Below are 23,845 nucleotides of genomic sequence, written 5' to 3'. Positions count from 1 at the left end.
CTTCCAGCCCCCTTCCACCCCCGCCCAGCACCGCTCACTGCCCGTGACGACCAGAGCTAAGTAGGGGAGTCTGTTACTAGGGAGAAAATCTGAAGCAGAGCTCCCTTGGGGGAATGTATCCTCCCTGGAAGGAAGAAAGAAAAAGTCTTACACTAGGAGTATTTATTTTCGTCTGGAAAGGACATCTAGCTTTCGGAAGATAATTCTATTAGTGATTTTAACAGCAATTGTTTGAATTCCAAACCAAAATTCTCCCAGTCCTGATTCTCACTCCCTTTTCAACTAGGACAAAAATTTTGTTGTGGCCCTGCCCTTGGGGGCTGTGAGCACAACGCTCTCCAACTGTCACCACATCCTCCTCTCACCCCTTTCCGTCCCCAGTCTCCCGCCTCAGAAGGAACAGGTGTGTTGTGAGTGGGGAACTAGATAGGGAACCAGAATACATCTTGATCAACACACTTAACCTCTCTGGGCCTCGTTGTCTTCCTCTGTAAAATGACAGGGTACCTAAGGCACCTCCCATTTCCAAAACTTTCAAGGGGTGTTAAGAGGTACCTCTGGACTTTTCACCCCCATTATCTCTACCAGTCCCCAAAACTCCCCTCAATCAACATTCTCTCCAAGGGCTTTTGAAAATGTGCTTGTGAAATGTACCGCTTCCAGAAAAGCCTCTGGCCACTGATCCGAAACCTGATCATGGCCCCTTTGCCCTTCCAGGTTCTGGGGCACCATAGCCCTCAGACGCCCCCACAGACGTCACTGGTCCCCACCACAGTGCTGCTGTGGAACCAGAAGCTGGGGAGGTGGGCTCAGGATTTGGTAATTTTAACAAGCAGCCCTAGCGATTCCATTGCATACCAATGCTTTAGGAACACCACTCTGAGAGATACTACTGATTTAGAAAAAAGGAAAATGCCCATGACAACCCTAAAACAACTGCCAGGCATTCTGTTTCAGGTGCCAGGATAAATTTGTCTTCCTGCTCCAGCACCCCTTCCCTTACAAGAAATATACATGCACACCTGGTCCCTGCACCCTCCTTCCACACTCAGAGCTTCTCACTCATTCTCATTCAGAATCACTGAGCCCATAAGCCCTTTTCCCATTCTTCTGTCAAAGCCTGCTAGAAGAAATACAACAAGCTCAGCCACACAAGATGAAACCCCTTCCCTTCCCCACCCCAGGACCTAGGTCTGTCTGGTCAAGGAAGCCAGGAAGTGATGTGTTTATTGAGACACTCCTGGCAGCCATGGCTGTACTGGTGTCAATGGGTGATGAGATCTGAGAAGCAGGGAACCCCTTCTCCAGAGCCCAGAAGTTACAGGTAAAGTGGTCTCTACATCTTAATAGAACCCTCAAGGAGAATGGAGAATTTTTGTTAGAAATAGCAGGTTTCATAAGTCATCCCAGTCATTTCCATCCCCCAAAATTTCTCTTCCCAGTGTGTTATTTTGTTTTCTCACACTAATCCTAGCAAACCCTTGTTGGTTCCTGGCACTGTTCTGAGGGCTTTACATGCATTTTCATATAATCCTTACAAGAACTGTGTGAGAGTGGTACTATTATCATCCCAATTTTATAGATGAAGAGACTGAGGCACAGAGATGTTAAGTCACTTGCCCTAGGACACAGCTAGTAGGTGGCTGAGCCAGGACTCAAACTCAAAGGCTGTGGCTCCAGAGTTTGTGGGCTCTAACCACTACACTGCGTGGCCCTCCAGAGGGGACAAGAAAATAAACATTTTTTTTTCTTTTGAGACAGAGTCTCATTCTGTCACCCAGGCTGGAGTACAATGGCATGATCTCAGCTCACTGCAACCTCTGCCCCCAGGGTTCAAGCAATTCTCCTGCCTCAGCCTCCCGAGTAGCTGGGATTACAGGCATATACCACGCACCATGGCTAATTTTTTTATTTTTAGTAGAGATGGGTTTGCAGCATGTTGGCCAGGCTGGTCTTGAACTCCTGACCTCAGGTGATCCACCCATCTCGGCTCCCAAAGTGCTAGGATTAGAGGCATGAGCCACCACACCAAGCTGAAAATAAACTTTTTAAAGCAGAACTGGTGCAAGACACTCACAGGCTGATAAGGCTAATACATTTTCCTTTCCCCCCAGAAAAGAATGATTCTGCTTCTCTAGTCATCACAGGAGATATATATATATATATATATATATATATATATATATATATATATGTCCAGCTTCTCCTAGGGTCCATTTGATACTAGCATACTGAGAAGATGGTGCCATCCTGGGACTTTAGGAATTGTCCAAATGTCAGACAGAAAACAAAACTTCATTAATTCCCATATTCATAGCCTATATGAATTAATTTAGGTTCCAGAAATTCTCACTGAATTTCAAATTCACTTCAAAATCCAAGAAAAGGAACCACAGTTGCAGTTAGCTCCAACTGTCACTGGAAGACTGCGAGACTACAGAGCTCCCACTGCCGCAAGCCCAAGATGCCTGGCCCTTAACTAGGGCCACAAAAACACCAGAGACCCCCACGTCAGACCTGGGAAAATCGCAGCTGGCTAACCCTCAATGGCCAGATAGTTTAAAATTGGATTTTCTGACTGATTTGCAGTAAAATTTCTCATCTTCCAAGAATGAGAAAATGTTTCTAGCCAAGAATAACTAGTAGACAGAGAGGCTGGCAGTGCAACAGACACTGGCAGTGCCCCAGTGAGCCCCACCTCCTGGTATCCATGCCCTGTGTATTTCCCTCTCCTTAGGTGCTGGCACGACTGTGGCTCACTTCTAACCAACAGGATAAGGCAAAGGCAATGGGATGTTCACTTCTGTGATTATATTACATAAGATTCTTTGTCTTACCAGCAGACTCTCTCAGTTGGCTTCTTGACCTGCATGCTTTCATTAATAGCCATGTTTGGAAGGTCTACATGGCAAGGAACTGAGGGTGACATCCAGCCAATAGCCAGCTGGAAACTGAGACCCTGAGTCCAAAAAAGTCCTAGAGGAAATGAATTCCACTAACATCACATAAGTTTAGAAGCAGATCCTTCCCCAGTTAAGCCTTCCACTGAGAACCCAGCCCTGGCTGACACCTTGATTTCTGCCTTGTGAGGGACACTGAAGCAGAAGATTCAGTTAAGTCATACCCAGACTCAACTCCTGCCCACAGAAACCATGAGATAATAAATGTGTTGTTTTAAGTTGCTTAGTTTGTTTTAATTGGTTACACAGCAATAGATAAATAACATGGAGGCTTACTTAGCATTCTACAGGTCCAGGCATACTTATCAATGGCCTTTTCTAGGGCATACTGGAAATTCTGGAGAAATTAACACCTCTGGGATCAGCCCTCAACCAATGACCATTAGGAATTTGTGGATAAAGAACCTGGCTCACTCGTCCCTGAGAGTTGGGAGAACACCACAATGTTCTCCATTGTCTCTCAGCCTCAGCAGGCTTGAGCCCCATAGCAGTAATCTACCTGATCACTCACGTGTCTTTTATGGGCTTTTCTTCCCTATGTCCCTTTCCCACTCCCCTACAGGTGCTTCCCTGGCTTGCCTCCTAACTTACACTCAAATCATCATCTCCTTTTAGGAGAACCCACTTTAAGATGGGGCAGGGAAGGGAAGACAGTGCCTTCAAAGGAAGACCACTGATAAATCATAAGTCTCAACATCCTGAAAATACCCAATATATGAAAGTTCACCAAGTCTATTGTTGATGCTGCTCTGGAAAGAGAACTGAATTGGGAGTCCAGGGACTAGGGCTCCAGTCTCAGTCCCAGGGAGTATGTGGACATAGGAAAGACCCTGACCCCTTATTCTCCCTTCCCAGCTATAAAGTGAGGGTAACAGCATTTGCCCTCTGTTATGGGCTGAATCACATCCCTCCTCAAATTTATGTGTTGAAGTTCTAGCCCCCCAGTGCCTCACAATGTGACTATATTTGGACTTAAGTCCTTTAAAAAATTAAGGTAAAATGATGTCATATGTGTGGGCCCTAATCCAGTATGATGTCCTTATGAGAAATTTGGACACAAACTGGCATAAAGGGATGACCATATGAGGACACAGCAAGAAGGTGACCATCTACAATGCAGGAAGGAATCATATCTGCCCACACCTTGATCTCAGACTTTGAGCCTCTGGAATTGTAAGACAAGACATTTCTGTTGTTTACCATCACCATTGGGGATGCGTTATTATGGGAGCCCCAGAAAACTAATAAGTCCTCCAACCACCCAAGGTTGTCATGTAGACAAAATAGGACACCAAGCAAAAGCACTTATGGTCTTATTACTTACTGAGACAGCCAGTGTAACCCTGGCCACACCAGGAAATAACCAGAGTGGTCCCAGAGACAGATAGGTCCCAGACTGCAGTTCCCACCTTCACATAGGCCCGGACCTAGAGAGCTGTGGGTAGAACCATGTTGAGCCCTGCTAACATGTAAGTCCCTCTAGGGGAGGCCTTCATGGACCCCGATGTTAAGTGCACTAGTTCCTTCTACCAGCCCTTAGGAATCCACAAGAATTTTTTTTTTTTTTTTTTTTTTTTTTTTTGTAATGATCACCACTTGCCCAGCAGGGCTTACTGTTCTGGAGTTGTTACTCCTAGAAGTTACTAAAGCTTTTAAAGTCTAACTTGAAACTTGGAGCTGATGCCTCAGATAGACCCACAGATTTGTTCCTGGTACCATGATTCTCTTACTACCCAATGCCTCTCAGGCAACTAAACCAGCAGATAGTTCTCATTCTGATTCTGAGGAATTCCACTTATGGTATATACAACTCACATCAGTAAGGGCTTCATCATCCTTACCTGGAGACCCAGTTCTATACAATGCCACATTCAAAAGAAATAATCCCACTGCCAATGCCTTGAAAAGTTCTGAAAGTCATTGAATAGATGGAGAGGAGAGGGAGCAGGGGAAATTCTCTTGTCATCTTTGTTCCGTATAGTCCTGCACCAGTGGAAGTTGTCCTAGGAGTTCCTAACCCTTCTCCTACTTTCCAGAGCTTTTCTTCTGTACATAGCTCTCTTTCCTCTCTAACAAAGATAGTGATGTGATTTGGCTGTGTCCCCACCCAAATCTCATCTTGAATGCTAGCTCCCATAATTCCCACTTGTTGCGGGAGAGACCCAGTGGGAGATAATTGAATCACATGGGTGGTTTCCCCAGTGCTATTCTCGTGGTAGTGAATAAGTCTCATGAGATCCAATGGTTTTATAAGGGGTTTCCCCTTTTGCTTGGTTTTCATTTCTCTTGCCTACTACCATATAAAACGTCCCTTTGCTCTTCCTTCATCTTCCACCATGATTGTGAGGCCTCCCAGTCCATGTGGAACTGTGAGTCCATTAAACCTCTTTTCCTTTACAAATTACCCAGTCTTGGGTACATCTTTGTTAGTTAGCAGCATGAGGACAAACTAATACAGCTAGTCTCCCCTTCTATTCTTCTTCCTTCTGTTCGTTTACACCATTCCCCCGATGAAGACAAGGGACCCAAAGGCCAGTAGACAAACAAACAAAACTACTCTTTAAGGAGGGGGAAGGAAAAAGGCTGTGATCAAACATCCCAGAGTATCTGTGAGGGTATTTCGGAGTGAGATTAACATTTGACTCAGCAGACCAAGTAAGGCAGATTGTCCTCCCTACTGTGGGTGGCTTCTGGACTGCAACTTAAACCATTGGCTCTCCTAGTTTTCAGGCCTTTGGACTCAAGCTGCAACCCTCCCATTGGCTCTCCTGAATCTCCAACTTGCTCACTGCAGATCATGGTACTTCTCAGCTTCCATAAATGCATGAGCCAATTTCTTACAATAAATACATAATCTGTTGGTAGGAATATGGATGTTAAAGATAATCCTGGTAAGCATTCAGAAAGAAAAGAGAGCTGGAGAGAAGCATTCATCTTCTTAGAGAACACATAGATAATCATGAACAGAATGTTGGCAGGAATAAGGCTGAGGCACGAGAATCACTTGAACCTGGAAGGCAGAGGTTACAGTTAACCGAGATTGTGCCATTGCACTCCAGCCTGGGCGACAGAGTTATACTCCATCTCAAAAAAAAAGTGATCCTGCTATACAGTGGCAAACAACCTGGCTGAATTACATTCTAGTGCTTTTGGGAAGGTAGAACTTGCAAGTGATAAAATTAAATATTTAGCAGAAGCAATTTCTAAACAAAGTATTAAAGTGTGGGTCCTCCTTACTGCTTATAGTAAAATTCAGGAGATGTGAGATGAACTAAAGAAGAAATGGAAAGCAAAAAGGAATCAGAGTCCAGGTGCAGTGGATCACACCTGTAATCCCAGCACTTTGGGAGGCTGAGGCAGGCAGATCACTTGAGGCCAGAAGTTCAAGACCAGCATGGCTGACATGAGACCCTTTCTGTACTAAAAATACAAAAATTAGCAGGGAGTGGTGGTGCATGCCTATAATCCCAGGTATTTGGGAGGCTGAGACGTGAGAATTGCTTGAACCCAAGAGGGAGGTTGCAGAAAGCCAAGATTGTGCCACTGTACTCCAGCTGGGGTGATAGAAATTCTGTCTTTAAAAAAAGGCTCGGCATGGTGGCTCACACCTATAATCCCAGCACTTTGGGAGGCCGAGGAGGGTGGATCACAAAGTCAGGAGTTTGAGACCAGTCTGGCCAACATAGTGAAACCCCATCCCTACTAAAAATATGAAAAATTAGCCAGGTGTGGTGGTGTGTGCCTGTAATCACAGCTACTTGGGAGGCTGAGGCAAGAGAATTGAGTGAGCCCAGCAGGCGGAGGTTGCAGTGAGCCAAGATTGCACCATTGCAATCCAGCCTGGGCAACAGTGCGAGACTCCATCTCAAAAGAGAAAAAAAAGGCCAGGTATCGTGGCTCATGCCTGTAATTCCAGCACTTTTGGAGGCCTGGGCAGGCAGATCACAAGGTCAAGAGATCAAGACCATCCTGGCTAAATATGATGAAACCTGTCTCTACTAAAAATACAAAAAATTAGCCAGGCATGGTGGCACGTGCCTGTAGTCCCAGCTACTCGGGAGACTGAGGCAGGAGAATTGCGTGAACCTAGAAGGTGGAGGTTGCGGTGAGCTGAGATCACACCACTGCACTCCAGCCTGGGCAACAGAGTGAGATTCTGTCTCAAGAAAAAAGAAAAAGAAAAAAAAAAAAAAAAACAGAAAAAAGGAACCAGAACTTGCAGACTTCGAAAACTTCTTAACCTATCCATATTACAAAAATTGAGAAAGCTTACTCTGAAGACAACACTAAGGGTGTGGCTGAGCAACCATTTGATAAACTGATCATGAGTGTGATTCATATACTTAATTACCCATCTCAGCTGAAGCCAGGAAAAGAGATGGGATTATACCAAAAGACACTGACAGTTGGAAAGAAAGGGGGCGGAGAAAGTGGAAAAGAATGAAGGCGGGCTGTCAGCCTTCTCAGATTGTATAGGACTAGACCATATCACTATTTGGCGCAAACATGCACTATTATTTAAGCAAAGGAAAGAAATGACTTCAATGATAATTCAGAGATCAGGGCTACCACTCAGTGTGGGAGCAAGGGGGTGGGCAGGACGAGAGCCGAGTTCCTCCTCAGTTTCCAAAGGCAGGTCACTCTTCCAAGCCACAAGGATGACACTGCATCAAAGCAAAGAGGATTTATTCTTCAGGCTTAAGATATAATGAAATTTGCCACAATAGGTTTTGGACTTGCTTAGGACCCATCAACCCTTTGTTTCCTATTTTTCATTTTTGGAATAGGAATGTCAATCCTATACCTGTCTCACTGCTGTGTTTGGGATGCACATAACTTGTCTGGTTTCAGAGGTTCACAGCTGGAGAAAGATAGGAATCATAAGCTGAAGTCTCACCCATAGCTGATTTAGATGATATTTACATGAGACTTTGTACTTTAATGTGAGAATGAATTTAGATTCTGGGGGCTGTTGGGGTGGAATGCGTATATTTTGCAGGTGATAAGAAAATGAATTTGGGGGAAAGGCTAAGGGCAGAATGCTATGGACAGAATATATTCACCCAAAATTCATATATTGAGAGCCTAACCCCCAATGAGGCTGTATTTAGAGACAGGGTCTTTAGAAGTGTTAAGATTACATGAGATAAGGGTGGAGCTCTAATCCAATAGGATTGGTGCCCTTATAAGAAGAAGAGGAACCGAAGTTACCTATCTCTCTGCCATATGAGGATACAGTGACAAGGCAGCCATCTGCAAGCTAGGAAGAGAGCCCTTATCAGAAACCAAATAATGCCAAACCATAATCTTGGACTTTCCAGCCTATAGAACTATGAGAAATAAATGTCTGTTGTTAAGCCACCAGTCTATGGTATTTGTTATGGCAGCCTGAGCTAATTATACTTTCTGTGCCTTGGTTTTCCCATCTGTGAAACAGGGATAATTATGCCTTCATCTTGGGCTTGTTGTAAGAATCAGTTAACACATGGAAAGCATAGAGAACAGAATACAGCATATAATAAGGACTATGTCTTTGTGAGCAACTGTTATAAAGAAGTCTTTGTGCTCAAGGTGCTTGGCTGTCTACCTTGCACAAAAGGTACCATTTGGCCTTAGCTGGGTATTTAGAAACCCTTGAAAACTCTCACTCCCATTGGCCAATTCTTACAACTCTTCTAGCTTAAGTCTGCTTTTCTATTAAGGTTAATTTCTCTGGTTCTCTGGGAAGGGTAACGGTCACTTATTTCTCAAAGCAATGAAAAAAAAAATATGGACTGAAAGATATTAGATGTAGGTCCCCAGAGGATGATGATGAGTTGGAAGCAAAGGCTGAAGCCCCTGAAGCCTATTTCTTGGAAACATGAAGTTAAGGAGAAAATAGAGTGGCATAAACTTGAGACAGGCAAGGCTATTTGAAAGGCTGTTAAACTCTGAACTCTTGCAAAATTTCTTTTTTTAAAAAAGAGATTCAAAAACTTTCAAGACTGCATTTATTTATCTCTAGAAGGTAACCCTGGGCCTTTTCATTTTTCATACTTGTGGAAGTCTGAAACAGAAGAAATTCCATTATAAATAGTTAAAAATAAGAAAAGTTTACAAAACAAATAAGGAAATATGCAAAAAATTAATTTCATTGGTAATCAAGATGTTTAAATTTAAAGATACCAACATGTTACCATTAAGACTCCATCTTTTAATAGCGCTCATGTTAAGAATAAGATGGAATTAGCTCTCTTCTTATACAGTCGGTGGCATTATAAAGTGGCACTATGTATCAAGTTATAGAATGACCTACCTGTGACTCAGCAGTTCTACTTCTGGGAATCTGTCCTGCAAAACAATACAAAATACAGAAAGGGCTAACACATCAGTTATTTGTCACGTTTATGAGAACAAAAAACTGAGAACATGGTGGCCAACAATAAGAAAATTGTCACACCTAATGGGTCATGTAAACATGCCAGTGATAGAAAAATCAAGAACAGGTACACAATGTTATGTACCCAATGATAATTTTTTATTTTTGTTGCAAAGGAAAAGAAACTGGAAGGATTTTAATGTATTTCCATCAGTGGTTTTACTAGCGTGGCAAGATCCTTTTGTCTCTGCTCAATTTTCTGAAGTCCTCAACATGAAGAAAAAACAAACCCATGACTGAAAAATAAAGGCGTTCAAGTCATGGTCAGGCATTTTGCATACTGAAACCCAGTAAGTATATCACTGCAGATGGTAAAACACTGCAATCAAATGCTCTAACTTAGCCTTAAACATTTATCTATTTTCTAATCCATCCTCCTTTACATTTCAAGAAGGTGGCTAAAAAGGACTTGACACTATCACCCCATCCTCCTAACCCCAACAATTCATTGACTTGCAGATATTGGGCAAGATGCTTCTGTTCCTTAGTTCCCTCACGTGTAAAATAGATGTAATTGTATAGCACAGGGTTGTTGTGAAAATTAAATGGGATAATATGTATACACTGCCAGGAACAGTCTCTGACACAAAATATGTATGAGTAACTTTTTTTTCTAATCTTGATGGAGTCTTTCCATTATACATGTGATCAAGCTTGTTTTCTTTTTATCGTTCAGACTTAGCTTTAGAAGTTTTATTTTTCAAATACATTTTAATTTTTTAGATATTTAGTATGTTTTATACTTGAGACAAATTCATATATATTTACTTGAAGGATTAAAGGATGACTATATCCTGCCTATAGTCTAGTGCATTTTAGAACGTTTGTTTTAGTTTGTTTTTAAGAGTTAGCTGGAAAATTTCAGAAATGCAATATTTAAGTATGAGAATAGGAAAACTTGCCGAGGTTTATAAATGTCTTTATTGTCACAGATCATTAAAAATTGGCTGTTGGTCTCATCTAAGCCAAAGAGTTTAAGGTCCAAGAAGATGGTAGTCTGAAGAATAGAAACCCAGTTTGCTGCTTAATGTCTTTAAGAAGGCAGGCACACTCCAATTGTTGGCAGTGTAGCTGCAGAATTTGCCATATTTTCCAATGTACATTCCTCCACCCACTGAGCCAGGCTTGGTGAGGAAGATGGGGGTAAATAGAAATCCTTGCTCACTCAGCTTTAGAGTTCAGTCCTGGTGCCTGCAGTAGTCTGAAAAGCAAGGCTCACCTTTCCAAGTCCCAGAGAACCACAAGCATAGGCACTATCACAGCACTAGCCCCTAAGTCCCCAAAGTTTAGAGAGCACAGTAAAATCCCAGAGCTATAAATGCAGTCACTGGAGCAGCATTCCTCTGAGCTACTGTGCCCTTAGTCCAGGGAGCAAAACCCAACACCTTACCAGGTGAGATATACTACCGTGGTCCAATAAGGAGTGGGGACAACTGGGACAAGCCAGGAAGCACCCACATCATTAAAAGGGAAACAACCCTGTAAAATACTGGGCTGACTAACCTCATCAGAATATGCCCCATAGGCTCTCATTGAACCCTGGGGCAGATGACTGTGAGACCCATCACTTACTGTGGTAGAATTTTTACAATTACATAGAGCCATGACCTGGGGGAAATGTGAGATGGAAGACAGAAGAAAGAGGCTTCGGGACATTCCCAAGGTGCTAATGAATTCATCCCAACTAGCCAGATCATCTCATTTCAGAGCTTAAACTGGGACAGGAAGAAATGTCCCCAGTGACTAATTTCACAGATTACCACAACTTGTAATAGGGGTGGTAGAAGTCACCCATCCACACAGACTTTCTTTCAAGAACACTTTCAAGGAATATTCCCGTGACATGCCAAAGTTTGGAAGTATACAATGGCAGCACGCTCAGACCCCTGTAGCAGACACTTTTGTCTCTCCATATGTCCCTTTCCAAAGGCCCTCAAACTCCAGCGCTCCTGGCATCTCACTCCAAAATTGAGGGTAGTCTTTGTCTAGAGACATGGTCTCTACAGTGTCACGGGCAACTCTGAACAAAATTTAGAGCCATACATGATATGAAATGCCTGAGCCATAACCACATGTGGCAAACAGAAGGAATAAACAATGGCAAGACAATGAACACCCTGCCATCCAGCAATGCCAACCCCAATATAGCAAAAACTTACACTTTGAAGCTCCAATTTTAAACAAGCCTCTCCTGGACCTTGAAATTAATTTTTCTCACTACCAACACCATATGCTGTGGCTTCACATGGCTCATGGCCCTCTCCATCCACATGATACTTGCCAATTCATTCCCTGAGTGAACCTGCTCTGGCCCCAGAAGTTAATCTCCATCCCTGTGATCAGCAGATTCTCATGTACTTCATTCAGGACTTTGCCTCCCAGGAATGTTGTTGATCTTGCACAGTCTGCTCTGACCCCATCTCCAAATCCCTCAAAATGCCCATCCCTGTCACCACCAGGATTTCACTCCCTGGGTCCTCATCAAGGGCAGGGAAAAGGGTGCCACTCCTGCAAACTGAAGCTGGAGAGGGCTTGCCTCGCAAATCTTAAGCTCTCCTGCATATGAGCATTTCTGTCCAATGAACCATATTAACTGTCACTGGATCTCCAGTCTGGTCAGGATCCTGAAACCCTATGGAGTCACCCCTTTCAGGAAAGCTGAGTTGAACCTTTTTATGAGGATCCTTTTGTAAAATAAGGGTCAGCCTGAGCATCACTTCCTTGGACCCTTTTTATCTTGAGCCCATCCTGGTTCCTGATTGTAAAATGCAGGCTTTTAATAAAGTTAATAAACGTGATATTGAATAATTGCTCAACTCATGTATAATTAAAGATCTTAGAGATAAATGTTCACAAAGAGAAAACTAGCCGTAAAGATGGCTGCACAGGTTGCTCGTTCCTCCTGCCCCGCGCCACTTCCAGGATGCAGAGAGATGCCCTCCACATTTCCGCTTTCTCTGCAGCATCTAGATTGCCAGATGCGACTGTGCGCCTCGCTGGGTGTTTTCCACAGCCCCTTCCTCCCTCGGCTGACAGGGCTGACATCACCGACTGCATTTCTGGCTGATCAGCTGACCGAAGAACAGATTGCTGAATTCAAAGAAGCTTTCTCCCTATTTGATAAAGATGGCGATGGCACCATCACAACAAAGGAACTTGGAACTGTCATGAGGTCACTGGGTCAGAACCCAACGGAAGCTGAGTTGCAGGATATGATCAACGAAGTGGATGCTGATGGTAATGGCACCATTGACTCCCCCGAATTTTTGACTATGATGGCTAGAAAAATGAAAGATACGGATAGTGAAGAAGAAATCCGTGAGGCATTCCGAGTCTTTGACAAGGATGGCAATGGGTACATCAGTGCAGCAGAACTACGTCACGTCATGACAAACTTAGGAGAAAAGCTAACAGATGAAGAAGTAGATGAAATGATCAGAGAAGCAGATATTGATGGAGATGGACAAGTCAACTATGAAGAATTCGTACAGATGATGACTGCAAAATGAAGACCTACTTTCAACTCCTTTTTCCCCCCTCTAGAAGAATCAAATTGAATCTTTTACTTACCTCTTGCAAAAAAAAGAAAAAAGAAAAAAGTTCATTTATTCATTCTGTTTCTATATAGCAAAACCGAATGTCAAAAGTACCTTCTGTCCACACACACAAAATCTGCATGTATTGGTTGGTGGTCCTGTCCCCTAAAGATCAAGCTACACATCAGTTTTACAATATAAATACTTGTACTACCTTAATGATAAGGACTCCTTAAAGCTCCATTTGCTAATGATTAATACACTGTTTGGGCTGGCCAGTTTTTCATGCATGCAGCTTGACGATTGAGCACAGTCAGGCATTTGTATTAAAAACGAAAAATGAAAAAACAAATCCAAAACCTATTCAAATGGGTTCTAATTCAATTTGTTTAGTATAAATTGTCATAGCTGGTTTACTGAAAACAAACACATTTAAAATTGGTTTACCTCAGGATGACGCGCAGAAAAATGGGTGAAGGATAAACCGTTCAGACATGGCCCCACTGGTAGGATGGTCCTCTTGTACTGCGTGTGCTCCGACCCATGGTGATGGTGACACACCCTGGTACCACACCCGTGTATGTTGGTTTAGTGTTGGCTGCATTGTTCCAGAGTGAAACAGGTATCAGGCTGTCACTGTTCACCCAAATTTTTAATAAGGAACTTACCAAGGGAGCATCTTTGGACTCTCTATTTTTAAAACCTCCTGAACCGTGACTTGGAGCCGGCAGAGTAGGCTGTGGCTGTAGACTTCAGCACAACCATCAACATCGTTGTTCAAAGTAATTACAATTTACGTCCATTCCAAGTTGTAAATGCTGGTCTTTTTTTTTTTTTTTTTTTTTCCCCCCAAAAAAAAAACAATAATTTAAGAAAGAAAAAAAAAAAAAAAAAAAAAAGATGGCTGCACAGTAGATACTTCAAAGAAAAAGTGAGTTCCCCTTCTCTCTCCTAAACAATTCAGTACTAATGTCATTAGCTAGGTCACAGTTAGGTAGTAAGAAGCCATAGTGACCCAAAGTGAGGTGGTATCAGAGCCCAAGTGGGGTGCGATGGCACCCACATACAGAGGCAGCCCAGCATAGGATATCAGAGACCCAGCAGATGAGTAGCATGTTCACACAGTGGAGGTGGTACAGTGCAAAAGTGGTAGAGCCCAATCAGGGTGGGAATAGCAGCCCCATGGAAGGGGTAGAGGCCTGGCCTGGGGACTCAGAGCCCAAGCTGGGTAAGAAGTCCATGGAAAGGGGCAGTTCAGCATGGAGTGGAGAAACCCGAGCTGAGTAGGCCAGGCACTTGTGTGTGCAGGTGATTTAGCCAGAGCAGAGAGAAGAGGAATCCACATTTCAAGGGACTTGTGTGGAATGTCAGAGCTAAGAAGGAGGTTTTTATGGAGGTACAGCTTGCCATGAGTGTTAAAGTTCAAGGGGGTGAGGAGAACAGCCATGTGGTGAGGGGATGGCAGCAGAGATGGGAGGTGGGTTATACACAGGGGACATCCTCATATACGTGGCTGATTCCAGGTCTGGGATAGAAAAGTACAAGATGAGCTTAGAACATCTTCTTCCAGAAAGAAAATGATCAAATAATGATGATGACATGTCAAACATAAGGGTTGCCAACTTAAGGAGTTTTCACTGGCCACAGTGGGGACAATGTGAGCAATAAATTATAGTATGTAATAATCCACTGAATAGACAATCATGAGCTCATACCAATATAAAAATGTCTATATAAAAACAACCAAAATGTTCTAAAATATTTAAGTGAACAGTTAAACTGTGGTACATCCACACCACAGATTACTCAGCATAAAGCAGAGGCAAAGACCATTAATATAACATGGATGATCTCAAGGGCATCATCTACGTAGAAAAAGATCATCTCTAAAAATCACATAATGTATGGTTTCATTTTTATAGCATTCTCAAGATAAATTATAGAGGTGGAGAACAGATTAGTGATGTCCAGGGGTTTGGAAGAATGGAGTGGCAGGAGCAGAGTACAGGTGTGACCATAAAGAGGCAGCACGGAGATCTCTGTGGTGATGGAACAGTTCTGTATCTGGATTGCAAAGGTGATTCCATGAATCTACACATGTGATAAAACAACATACAACTATGCATACATGGTACCAATGTCAATTTCCTGGTTTTGATATGATACTATAGTTATGGAAGATGCAACCATTGGGGAAAATTGGGCTAAGGATGCACAGCACTTCTCTGTACTATTTTTGCAACTTCCTGTGAATCTATAATTTTTTCCAAATTACAAATTTGATAAATATAGAATGTTTGATGATTAATGAGATATTTACATAGTTTCAAAACACCTCCTCACAAAATAAGAAAAGACTAACTTTAAAGTGAAAAAGCTTGGCAGTCCCACCATAAGCAAGTGATCAAAGTGAATATCGTTAGAAATAGAATAAATCAAATCTGCCCTCATGTAATAGGATGCAATGAGTGGAAAACAGCATCACTTTTGTTATTCCTGCCAAGGATGCATATCTGAATCTAATCAAAAGGAAACAGACAATGCAGATCAAGACACACACTGTAAAACAACTGGCCTGTAATCTCCAAACATGTCATGGTTATAAGTCACAGAAGCACCAAGAAACTCTTCTTCCAGACTGAAGGAGCCATGACAACTAAATGTAATTCATGATTCTCAGCTGGGTCCATTCGTTAGAAGAGATGTTATTGAGACTACTGGTGAAACTTGAATGGGACCTGACGATTGTATGGCAGTAATACAACAACATTAATTACCAGACTTAGTGATTGCATTGTGGCTATGCAAGGGAATGTCCCATTTGTAAGAAATGCACACTGAAGCCTTAGGGGTGATAGAACATCAGTTTGGCAACTGACCCTCAAATGGGTCAGAAAAAAAGTTCTTTGTACTGTACCTGCAACTCTTCTGTAAGTTGACTATTGTTTCAGACTAATTTTTTAAATTTTAAAAATGAATGGCCAGGCACAGTGGCTCACGTCTGTAATCCCACCACTTTGGGAGGCCAAGGTGGGAGGATCATAAGGTCAAGAGATCGGAAACATCCTGGCCAACATGGTGAAACCCCATCTCTACTAAAAATACAAATTTAGCCAAGCTGGTGGTGGGCACCTGTAGTCCCAGCTTCTTGGGAGGCTGAGGCAGGAGAATTGCTTGAACTCAGGATGTGGAGGTTGCAACGAGCCGAGATCATGCCACTGCACTCCAGCCTGACGACAGAGAAAAACTCTGTCAAAAAAAAAAAAAAAAAAAAAAAAGAGAATGATTTGAAAGTGAAAGGATGAAAAATCTTTGACAAAACTGTGGAAATCTTAGAATGCCTCTGCAAAAAATGTCCCTCTTTACAATCAGGCCTCAGAAGTCACATTTGACAGAAGTGACATGTACTGTCTACAAAAATCTTAAATGTGGAGACCTCCTTGGTTCATTCTACAAATTAGCACTCTTCCAATTAACAACAAACTTGGCTAAAAAAAAACTAAAAATTAAGTATTTTATTCCCTTTTTTGAAGAAAATTTCCAGTCAGAACATTTCTGGCTTTTACTCAGAAACATTAGATTCCACTCTAAATTAGTGTACTCTACGTGGCCTATGTCCAGGATCAATTATCCTTGCAAAACAAGGACCTCCCACAGTATGTACTTGCTAGTAGTACTGCCAAGCATAGGCCTGCTCTGCTACTGCAGAGGTTCCTGTCCCAGCCCAGGTCCAACAGGACTGGCAGGAAGGTGTAGCCAGGTGGCTCATCATCATGAGAATGATATGATGATACGTACTGGACAAGGATCAATGCGGATTCAGTGCAAATAAGATTTTCACCTTGATACTAGCTTAGATAGTCAGGTTCCAGGTCTAGCTCAGGTCATTTCTTATTTTTATTTTTGAGATGGTGTCTCTCTCTGTCACCCAGGCTGGAGTGCAGTGGCATGATCTCAGCTCACTGCCACCTCCCCTCCCAGGTTCAAGCCATTCTCCTGCCTCAGCCTCCTGAGTAGCTGGGACTACAGGCGCCCGCCACCACACCCAGTTTTTAGTAGCAATGGGGTTTCACCATGTTTCCCAGGCTGGTCTCAAACTTCCGATCTCAGGTGACCCACTGCCTCGGCCTCCCAAAGTGTTGGGATTAAGGCGTGAGCCACCGCGCCTGGCCCCATTCTTTTGTTGCTGTTGTTGTTCCTAGTCATTCCACATCAGCTCATGTAGTAGCAACAGGAATTCTGTCTTCTATGGGTTGACTGGCCAGGGAAATCTTACATGTCAAATGGTCAGAATATGAAAATCTAGACTGAGCATATGCGCAAATGAATCCTTAGAACACATTTATCAAACCAGAAATAGAAGCCAAGGCCGCCCCCAACCCCGGCTCTCCCCACCCCCCAGCCGGCGGAAAGCCTGGTAAACCTCAAATCAGAGCACAGCATTGGTGAGAGCCAAGTGGGAAAACTCAAAACACTGGCTACAGACAAAGCTGGGATGCCTGCAGCTTAGTATTGCTCATTAATCAATGTTGACTGCTCATGAGTCAAGAAAATTTGATATCTGTCCAAGTGACATGACAGGTACTATGCCAGATACTTTGCTGACAGTAAGTACAATTATTATACCCATTCCTCAGATGGGGAAACAGAGGATTAGAGGAGTTCAGTAGCTCATGCAAGGTTATACAGTCAGCAAGTGGTAAAACAAGGGTTTAAACCTCAGCAGTCTGTCTCCAGAACCTACTCTCAGCTGCTCCCCTAAACTGCCTTCCTCCAACTACCATTCATGACTCCGCAGCGCTCACTGTTCCTTATATCACACCATGCAACATGTTTGTTACAGCATGCTTGCATCACATTCCTATACATCTTTCTTATTTCAATAGTAATTGTGCTGCAGGGCAGGCTAGAGCAGGGGGCCTCATGTATGTCCACTAGTCCACAGCAAGAACAAAAAGTCCACTTCTGGACTTAGAGAAGCACGCTGCTACTTCCAGCTGTTTCTTTAGATGACAAGGTAATAAGAGACAATAAACACCTTTGTTATTTCACTTAAAATGTTGCCTTACAACCAGCACCGTCCCACTCCCCCACCCCACCACCACCAAAAAAATGTAACACCATGCATGCATCTTTACGTATATTAAGCTACTTACTTTTTCTGGCAACCATAGAGTCCAGAAAACCTTTTGGTGGGTAAAATAGGATTATTTAAAAGATACACTTAGGTCTGTATTGGGTGGTTCTGGAGGAATTTCCCCTTCCCAGGAGCTGCTTACCAGTTAATTTAGAAACAAAATAATCTCCCAAACTAGTAAATCCCACTGCCCCTCCCAGGGGCTTTCATAAAATTATCTTGTTTTCATCATGTTTTAGCATGGAAAAATGACCCATACCTCAAAGTATACATTTTAAGGTTTTTGATAGCTATTTAAGAAGAAATATTTTACCAGACTTCTGGTTGGGGACATGACTCCAGTTGTAGACAACATTCTTTGGCAACAAGAATGTGACGGCTCACCACTGCCACCATCTGCCCAAAGCTCTTCCTCTTCATTCTTCAAGCTGAAAGCACAGCCGATACCTTGGATGATGTTTCTTGATAGCTCTCTAGCGGAGGATATATGTGGTGCAGAAGTGCCGCTACCATAGCTCTGCTCATCTGGGTCTTGTTTCTGGAAACCATATTTAGTTGTCAAATGGTATAATACGACAGATTTTGATGACTTAAATCAATATATTTCAAAGTTTTATTGATGAGGTTTCATTTAAGTGATAAAGGCAATGCTTAAGTTATTATGGAGAGAAAAGCATTATTCAATTGACCGTATTTTGTTCTCCTATAATCTTAAAATGTTATGCAATAGGCAACTGCTTTAAAAATATTATGGCAAGGAATAGATCATATATTTTACAATGAATAAAGCACTTCTGTTACACAATTAACATGCAAGGAAAAACTAAGGTAGCCACCTGCACATGTTCAAACACTGTGTCCATATCACAACCCAAGCATCCAGTTTGGCCAGTTGGATAATCCACTCCTGCCACTGCAGAATGTAGCTTCCTAGCGGTCACCTGGCTAAGATTAATGCAGAAGAAAAAAACATCCAAAGGTACTATGCTATGCCTGGCTATTTCTGCCCCAAATGTCTAGGATAATTGTTTCTTTTCTCTCTAGTATCTCTCCTTCTGTTCCTAAACATGATCAAATTTCTACTTAGGAAAGACCTTCACTTGATCTAACAGCTTTTCTTTCTTCCTTTTTTTGGGTGGGGCAGGGCGGGGTGGAGTGGGGATTCTTCTTTCTGCTCTTGGACTTCTAGGTTAAATGGACTTGAAGTTTGCTGCCTTTCTCTGAATCTGTGTGGATTCCAGATATTTACCAATAATGCACCCTCAATCTCCTCCAAGTTGATGCCCAGCCCACTTCTCTTTCACCTTTCCCAGACCTGGCCTTCTTCAGCCTCTCACCTTTGGTTTCCCAAGGTTCTCTCCTCCTCAACTTTATGACCGCATTGTGTTCCTCTTCTTGCCACATTCTAATGATGATTCCTTCCTCCTACCAACAGAGTTGCTTAGGGCTCACTTCTAAACCCTTTTCTCTCTTCCTATTTTGTCTCCCCAGATGACTGATTCATTTTCAGCCCATCAGTGTTTGCCTCTCCCTGGAACAAGACCATAAAACCAGCCCACACTTCATGATACCTGATAGACACTTCTGAGCTATCCCACTCATAATGGTGGTGGCACAATGATGCTTCACAATTTACAGGGCCATTTGTGTCCTTCCTGCTGAATAGTTGCAAAACCCCATGAGACTGGTATCACCAAACCATTGCTGAGCTCTTCAGCTGGCCTCAGGGAGGGTCTCTCCTAAGAGGTCCCTTGGGAAAAAGAAATGCCTCTTCCTTCCTGTGTCGTGTCTGGTGTGCATTCTGCTACAGGGAAACAACCAAAGTGCTTTTAGGAAAGCCTCCTCCTAAGTCCAACTATAGAAATCCTATCAAAGTTTCAATAGTCAGGATGAGCTAGGTGCCCTGGACAATGACCAGAGGCAAGTAAAGCTGGTCAGAGACTCAACTCCAAAGCTCATATAGATCTAGGTTCAAATCCCAGTCCTGACGTTTCATAGCTGTGTGGCCCTTAACTATATTTTGGTTTCTTTCTCTGTAAGATGAGGGTCAGAAAAATAGCTCAGAGGATTGTTATAAACATTAACTGGAAAGTATACATATATCACTTGGCACAGTGTCTGGTACATAGAAAAGACCTACTAAATGGTGGCTATCATCATTCTAAAATCTTACACCTTTACCTCTGAGTCTTCGGCTTCTTCCAAAACGTGACTGAGAACTTGTATGTATTCAGTTGCACCTTTAAGGATATCAACTTTGCTGGGCTTCCTGCTTTGGGGAAGAAATGGCACAAGTGCCTTCAATTTGGCAAAACCACGGTTGAGATTTTTTATCTAGAAAACAAAAAGCACAGTGACACAGAGAAGCCAGCTTATAGAGACATCTCCCCATTACTGAAGGGGGTTGTTTCCACACCCTTCTTGCCTGGGTGCAAATCTAAACAGGCATATGCCCCAAAGAGTCACTGCTCCACCAGCAGTGCAGTTCACCTCAAAGGAAGAGAAAATGGCATAAACTCGGCACTATGGGCAGATGGGCTGCAAGGTGTGCTCCTGTTCATGCCGACCTCACTCCTCTTACTGTGAGAGCATACCCACTGTATCATAATGCAGAGGCAGCAGAGGAGTGAGTGGCTGAAATCTGAGTCAACTACACCCAGATTTAAAATCCAGATCTATCATTTACAAGAGTGTGTGGAATACTTCACAACACTAAGCCTCAGTTTGTTCATCTGCAGAGTGGAAAATATTTTAAAGCTTTTTGTGGGGTGTGATTAAGTGACATAATGTACACATAAGACACCTCACCTGAACCTGGCACATAGAAAGTCCTCAAGAAGTGGTATTGCTACTTTTTTTTAATTATTATTATTTAACTTAGCAAGATGTAAATGTACTGCTCATTCACCTAAAGTCCAATGTGGACGTTCCTTATTGAAAAGAATGTCCTGTCAACTCAAGCACTGAACCATCAGCTCCTTCAACCTCTTTCCCCACTGAGTTAATGATATAGAGGCAAAGAGAATCCAGAGAGTTGGTGAGACTTCCAAGGCTCCTTATATTTTTCTCTCTTCTCCAGAGTCTAATTCTTGTCTCTGAAGGCCTATAATTCTGATGGTCATCCCCCTGGGAGACATAGGCCCTGGGAGACATAGGCCCTGGGAGAGCTGGCTTCCACTATACCACAAAGCCAATATACATTGAGTATATCCTACTCTGGAGCAAACCAGACAAAGGACATAGTTGGCCAATTCACAGGAGAATACAACAACCAGTCAGTGTATAAAAAAAGTTAACTTTCATAGTCAAAGAACTACTAACTAAAACAGAAATTAGAAACCATTTTTCATATATCAAAGCGGTTAACATTTTATCATACCCAGGATCACGGATAGCATGAAAAATAGAACAGTCCTAGACATGTAAGGGGGAATAAAAATGAGTAAACCTAACTAGAAAGCAATTGGGTAACTTGTATCAAAAGCCATTCGATTGTATATGTCCTAAGTCCCAGTAATTTCACTTGTAGCATTTTATTCTAAGGAAATTATCAGACACACACATAGTTACACCAATAGTTAGGTACCAGTAAGAAGCTACAAACAGCAAACATGCCTAACAATAAGAGACTGAATACATTATGGTCTGTTTTTAGACCAACTATACAGTCAAAAACTGTCTTTGAAAGAATACCTAAGAATATAAGAAAATGCTTTTGATAATGTTAAGTGGAAAAAAATTACAAAAATATGTACTGAATGAAAATTTTGTAAAATTATATACAAATATATACAATTTTATATATATATTTTACAAAATTATATATAATTATACATAGACAGTTATATATATAAATTTATATACATATATATTTATATAAATACATATAATTTTACAAAATTATCATTCAGTACATATTTATATTCATTTATATTATATATTTTTGTAAAATTAATTTTACAAAATTGCCATTCAGTACATATAGTATAGTTTTGTAAAATTATATATGAACGTATATATATAATTTTACAAAATTGTCATTCAGTACATATTTTTGTAATTTCTTCCACTCAACATTATCAAAAGCATTTTCATATATATATGAATACACACAACTAGAAAAAAAGACTGGGAGGATATACACAAAAATGTTCACAGTAGTTATATCTGTGTTGTATCTCTTAACCTCTTCAGTCATGTCTGTCTTTTCCTGGTATTTTAACTTTATCATTACAAGCAACAATAAAGCTTATTAGTGGATAAAACCAGGACTGATCCTCTGGAGAAGACGATTCCTTTCTGATGGGAAGGACCACTTAAAATATTAGATCACAGACCGGGGGCGGTGGCTCACACCTGTAATCCCAGCACTTTGGGAGGCCGAGGCTGGTGGATCACGAAGTCAGGAATTCAAGACCAGCCTGGCCAACATGGTGAAACCCCGTCTCTACTAAAAATACAAAAATTAGCCGGCTGTGGTGCATGCCTATAGTCCCAGCTACTTAGAGAAGTCTCCTACTCTCCTGTCGTTCTTTCTTCTCTTGCCCTCTTCCTGCAAAGCTCCTGCTTGCTTCACTGGGGCACTTCTAAAAGGCCTGGGGTGCCTAGGAACAGCCCTCGGCGGAACTTCCCTCCCCAGTCCCAGGCCTAACTGTGCGCTCTGCTCCCTCTTCCACCCCTCACTCTTCCCTCTCCTGGATTCGCCTCTGCTGCAACCAAACCCGGAGAATGCAAACGCTAGGAACCGAGACCACGTCTCCCAAGCTTGGGGCTGAGTTTCGTTAGCGACAGTAAAATCCACCAGCAGGTGCCGCTCCAACCATGGCCCACGGGGACCCTTCCCGTTTGCGAGTCGCTTCGGCCCAGCCGGGAACAATCATTTTATATTGACAGTTGAGTGGGACTCTTGGATGCTCACTGGGACGTCGTGTTTTGTGACTTTAAAGAAAAGCAACTTCCTTCAGGCCCCACTTTCTCCTCACCCTCGTCTTTGCTTCGAGGCCGAGATGCAGAAGGCAAGGAAAAGGAGCGAAGGGGATCCGCGCGCCCCAAGCACCCACCCGCGCCTACGGGGTGAGGTGAAAGTGCACCTCCCGCGCGTGAAGCTTGTAAAGCTCCTGCCCAGGGAGACATTTTGGAAGTTGTCAGAGCCCCTCTTCTGTCCTCTCCCGGACCCGGGTCCTGCACAAATCCCTGAGGGTTAGCGGGTGAGGCGGCCACCGCAGCGGCCGCCAACAAGCAGCAGAGGAAGGAGGCCACTGCCATTCTCCCGACCCTCTGGGGGCTCGGGAGGCCCCGGAAGCTGCAAGTCGCCTCGAGCGGGCCCCGGTGTTGACCAGGTGTTTGGTGGTGAAGCGAGGACGTGGGGGGCGGGCGTCGACCCTGGGGACCCCTCACCCGCTCGCGCTCCTTAGCGTTGGCCACGCGCCGCCGCTCCAGCACCAACTGGAGGTCTTCGGTGGAAGAGTAGCCGCCCGAGGGCAGCCGTTTGAGCCTGCAAATGGCGGCCAGCTGGGGCAGCGGCCCGAACTCCTCCCGCAACACGTCCTCCAGCACCTCCGCCTGCGGGACGCCCAGGAATGCGGGCGTCGCGGCGCGGAGATCCAGGGTGCCGGGCGCCGGGTCCATGGCGGGGCGGAGGCTGCGGAGGCCGAGCTTTCACCCGTGCACCTGGGGCCGCACGAGGCCCGGGCGGGGGCGGGAACTGGACCACCTGTGCCCATTCCGCGTGCGTTTATTCCAATCCCCGCCAGCTCTCCGGAGGCTGCGTCCGGGCGTCGCGTTGAACCAGCCG

The 23,845-nt window shown here is 43.3% G+C and overlaps 2 protein-coding genes across 2 annotated transcripts; one reads left to right on the top strand and one right to left on the bottom strand.

Annotated features, from left to right (window-relative positions):
- Window positions 1-8,933: 8,933 nt before the first annotated feature.
- On the bottom strand, window positions 8,934-23,682 carry FIGLA (folliculogenesis specific bHLH transcription factor). Its single transcript, XM_032291815.1, has 5 exons — window positions 23,449-23,682; window positions 20,233-20,385; window positions 18,365-18,589; window positions 9,256-9,290; window positions 8,934-9,006 (listed from the first exon to the last, which is right to left on the bottom strand). Exons 1-5 carry the CDS (start codon window positions 23,677-23,679, stop codon window positions 8,991-8,993), a joined length of 660 nt encoding a protein of 219 aa, XP_032147706.1. The 5' UTR covers window positions 23,680-23,682; the 3' UTR covers window positions 8,934-8,990.
- On the top strand, window positions 12,342-13,722 carry LOC116560459 (calmodulin-like). Its single transcript, XM_032291816.1, has one exon. The coding sequence runs from the start codon at window positions 12,357-12,359 to the stop codon at window positions 12,885-12,887; it is 531 nt and encodes a 176-aa protein (XP_032147707.1). The 5' UTR covers window positions 12,342-12,356; the 3' UTR covers window positions 12,888-13,722.
- Window positions 23,683-23,845: the final 163 nt, after the last annotated feature.

Source organism: Sapajus apella, unplaced genomic scaffold (assembly GCF_009761245.1).
Source record: "Sapajus apella isolate SASKATOON/1434 unplaced genomic scaffold, GSC_monkey_1.0 scaffold26, whole genome shotgun sequence".
Classification (NCBI taxonomy): Eukaryota; Metazoa; Chordata; class Mammalia; order Primates; family Cebidae; genus Sapajus; species Sapajus apella.
The sequence above is the reverse complement of the archived record's forward strand: the minus strand, read 5'-3'. Positions and strand labels throughout refer to the sequence as shown.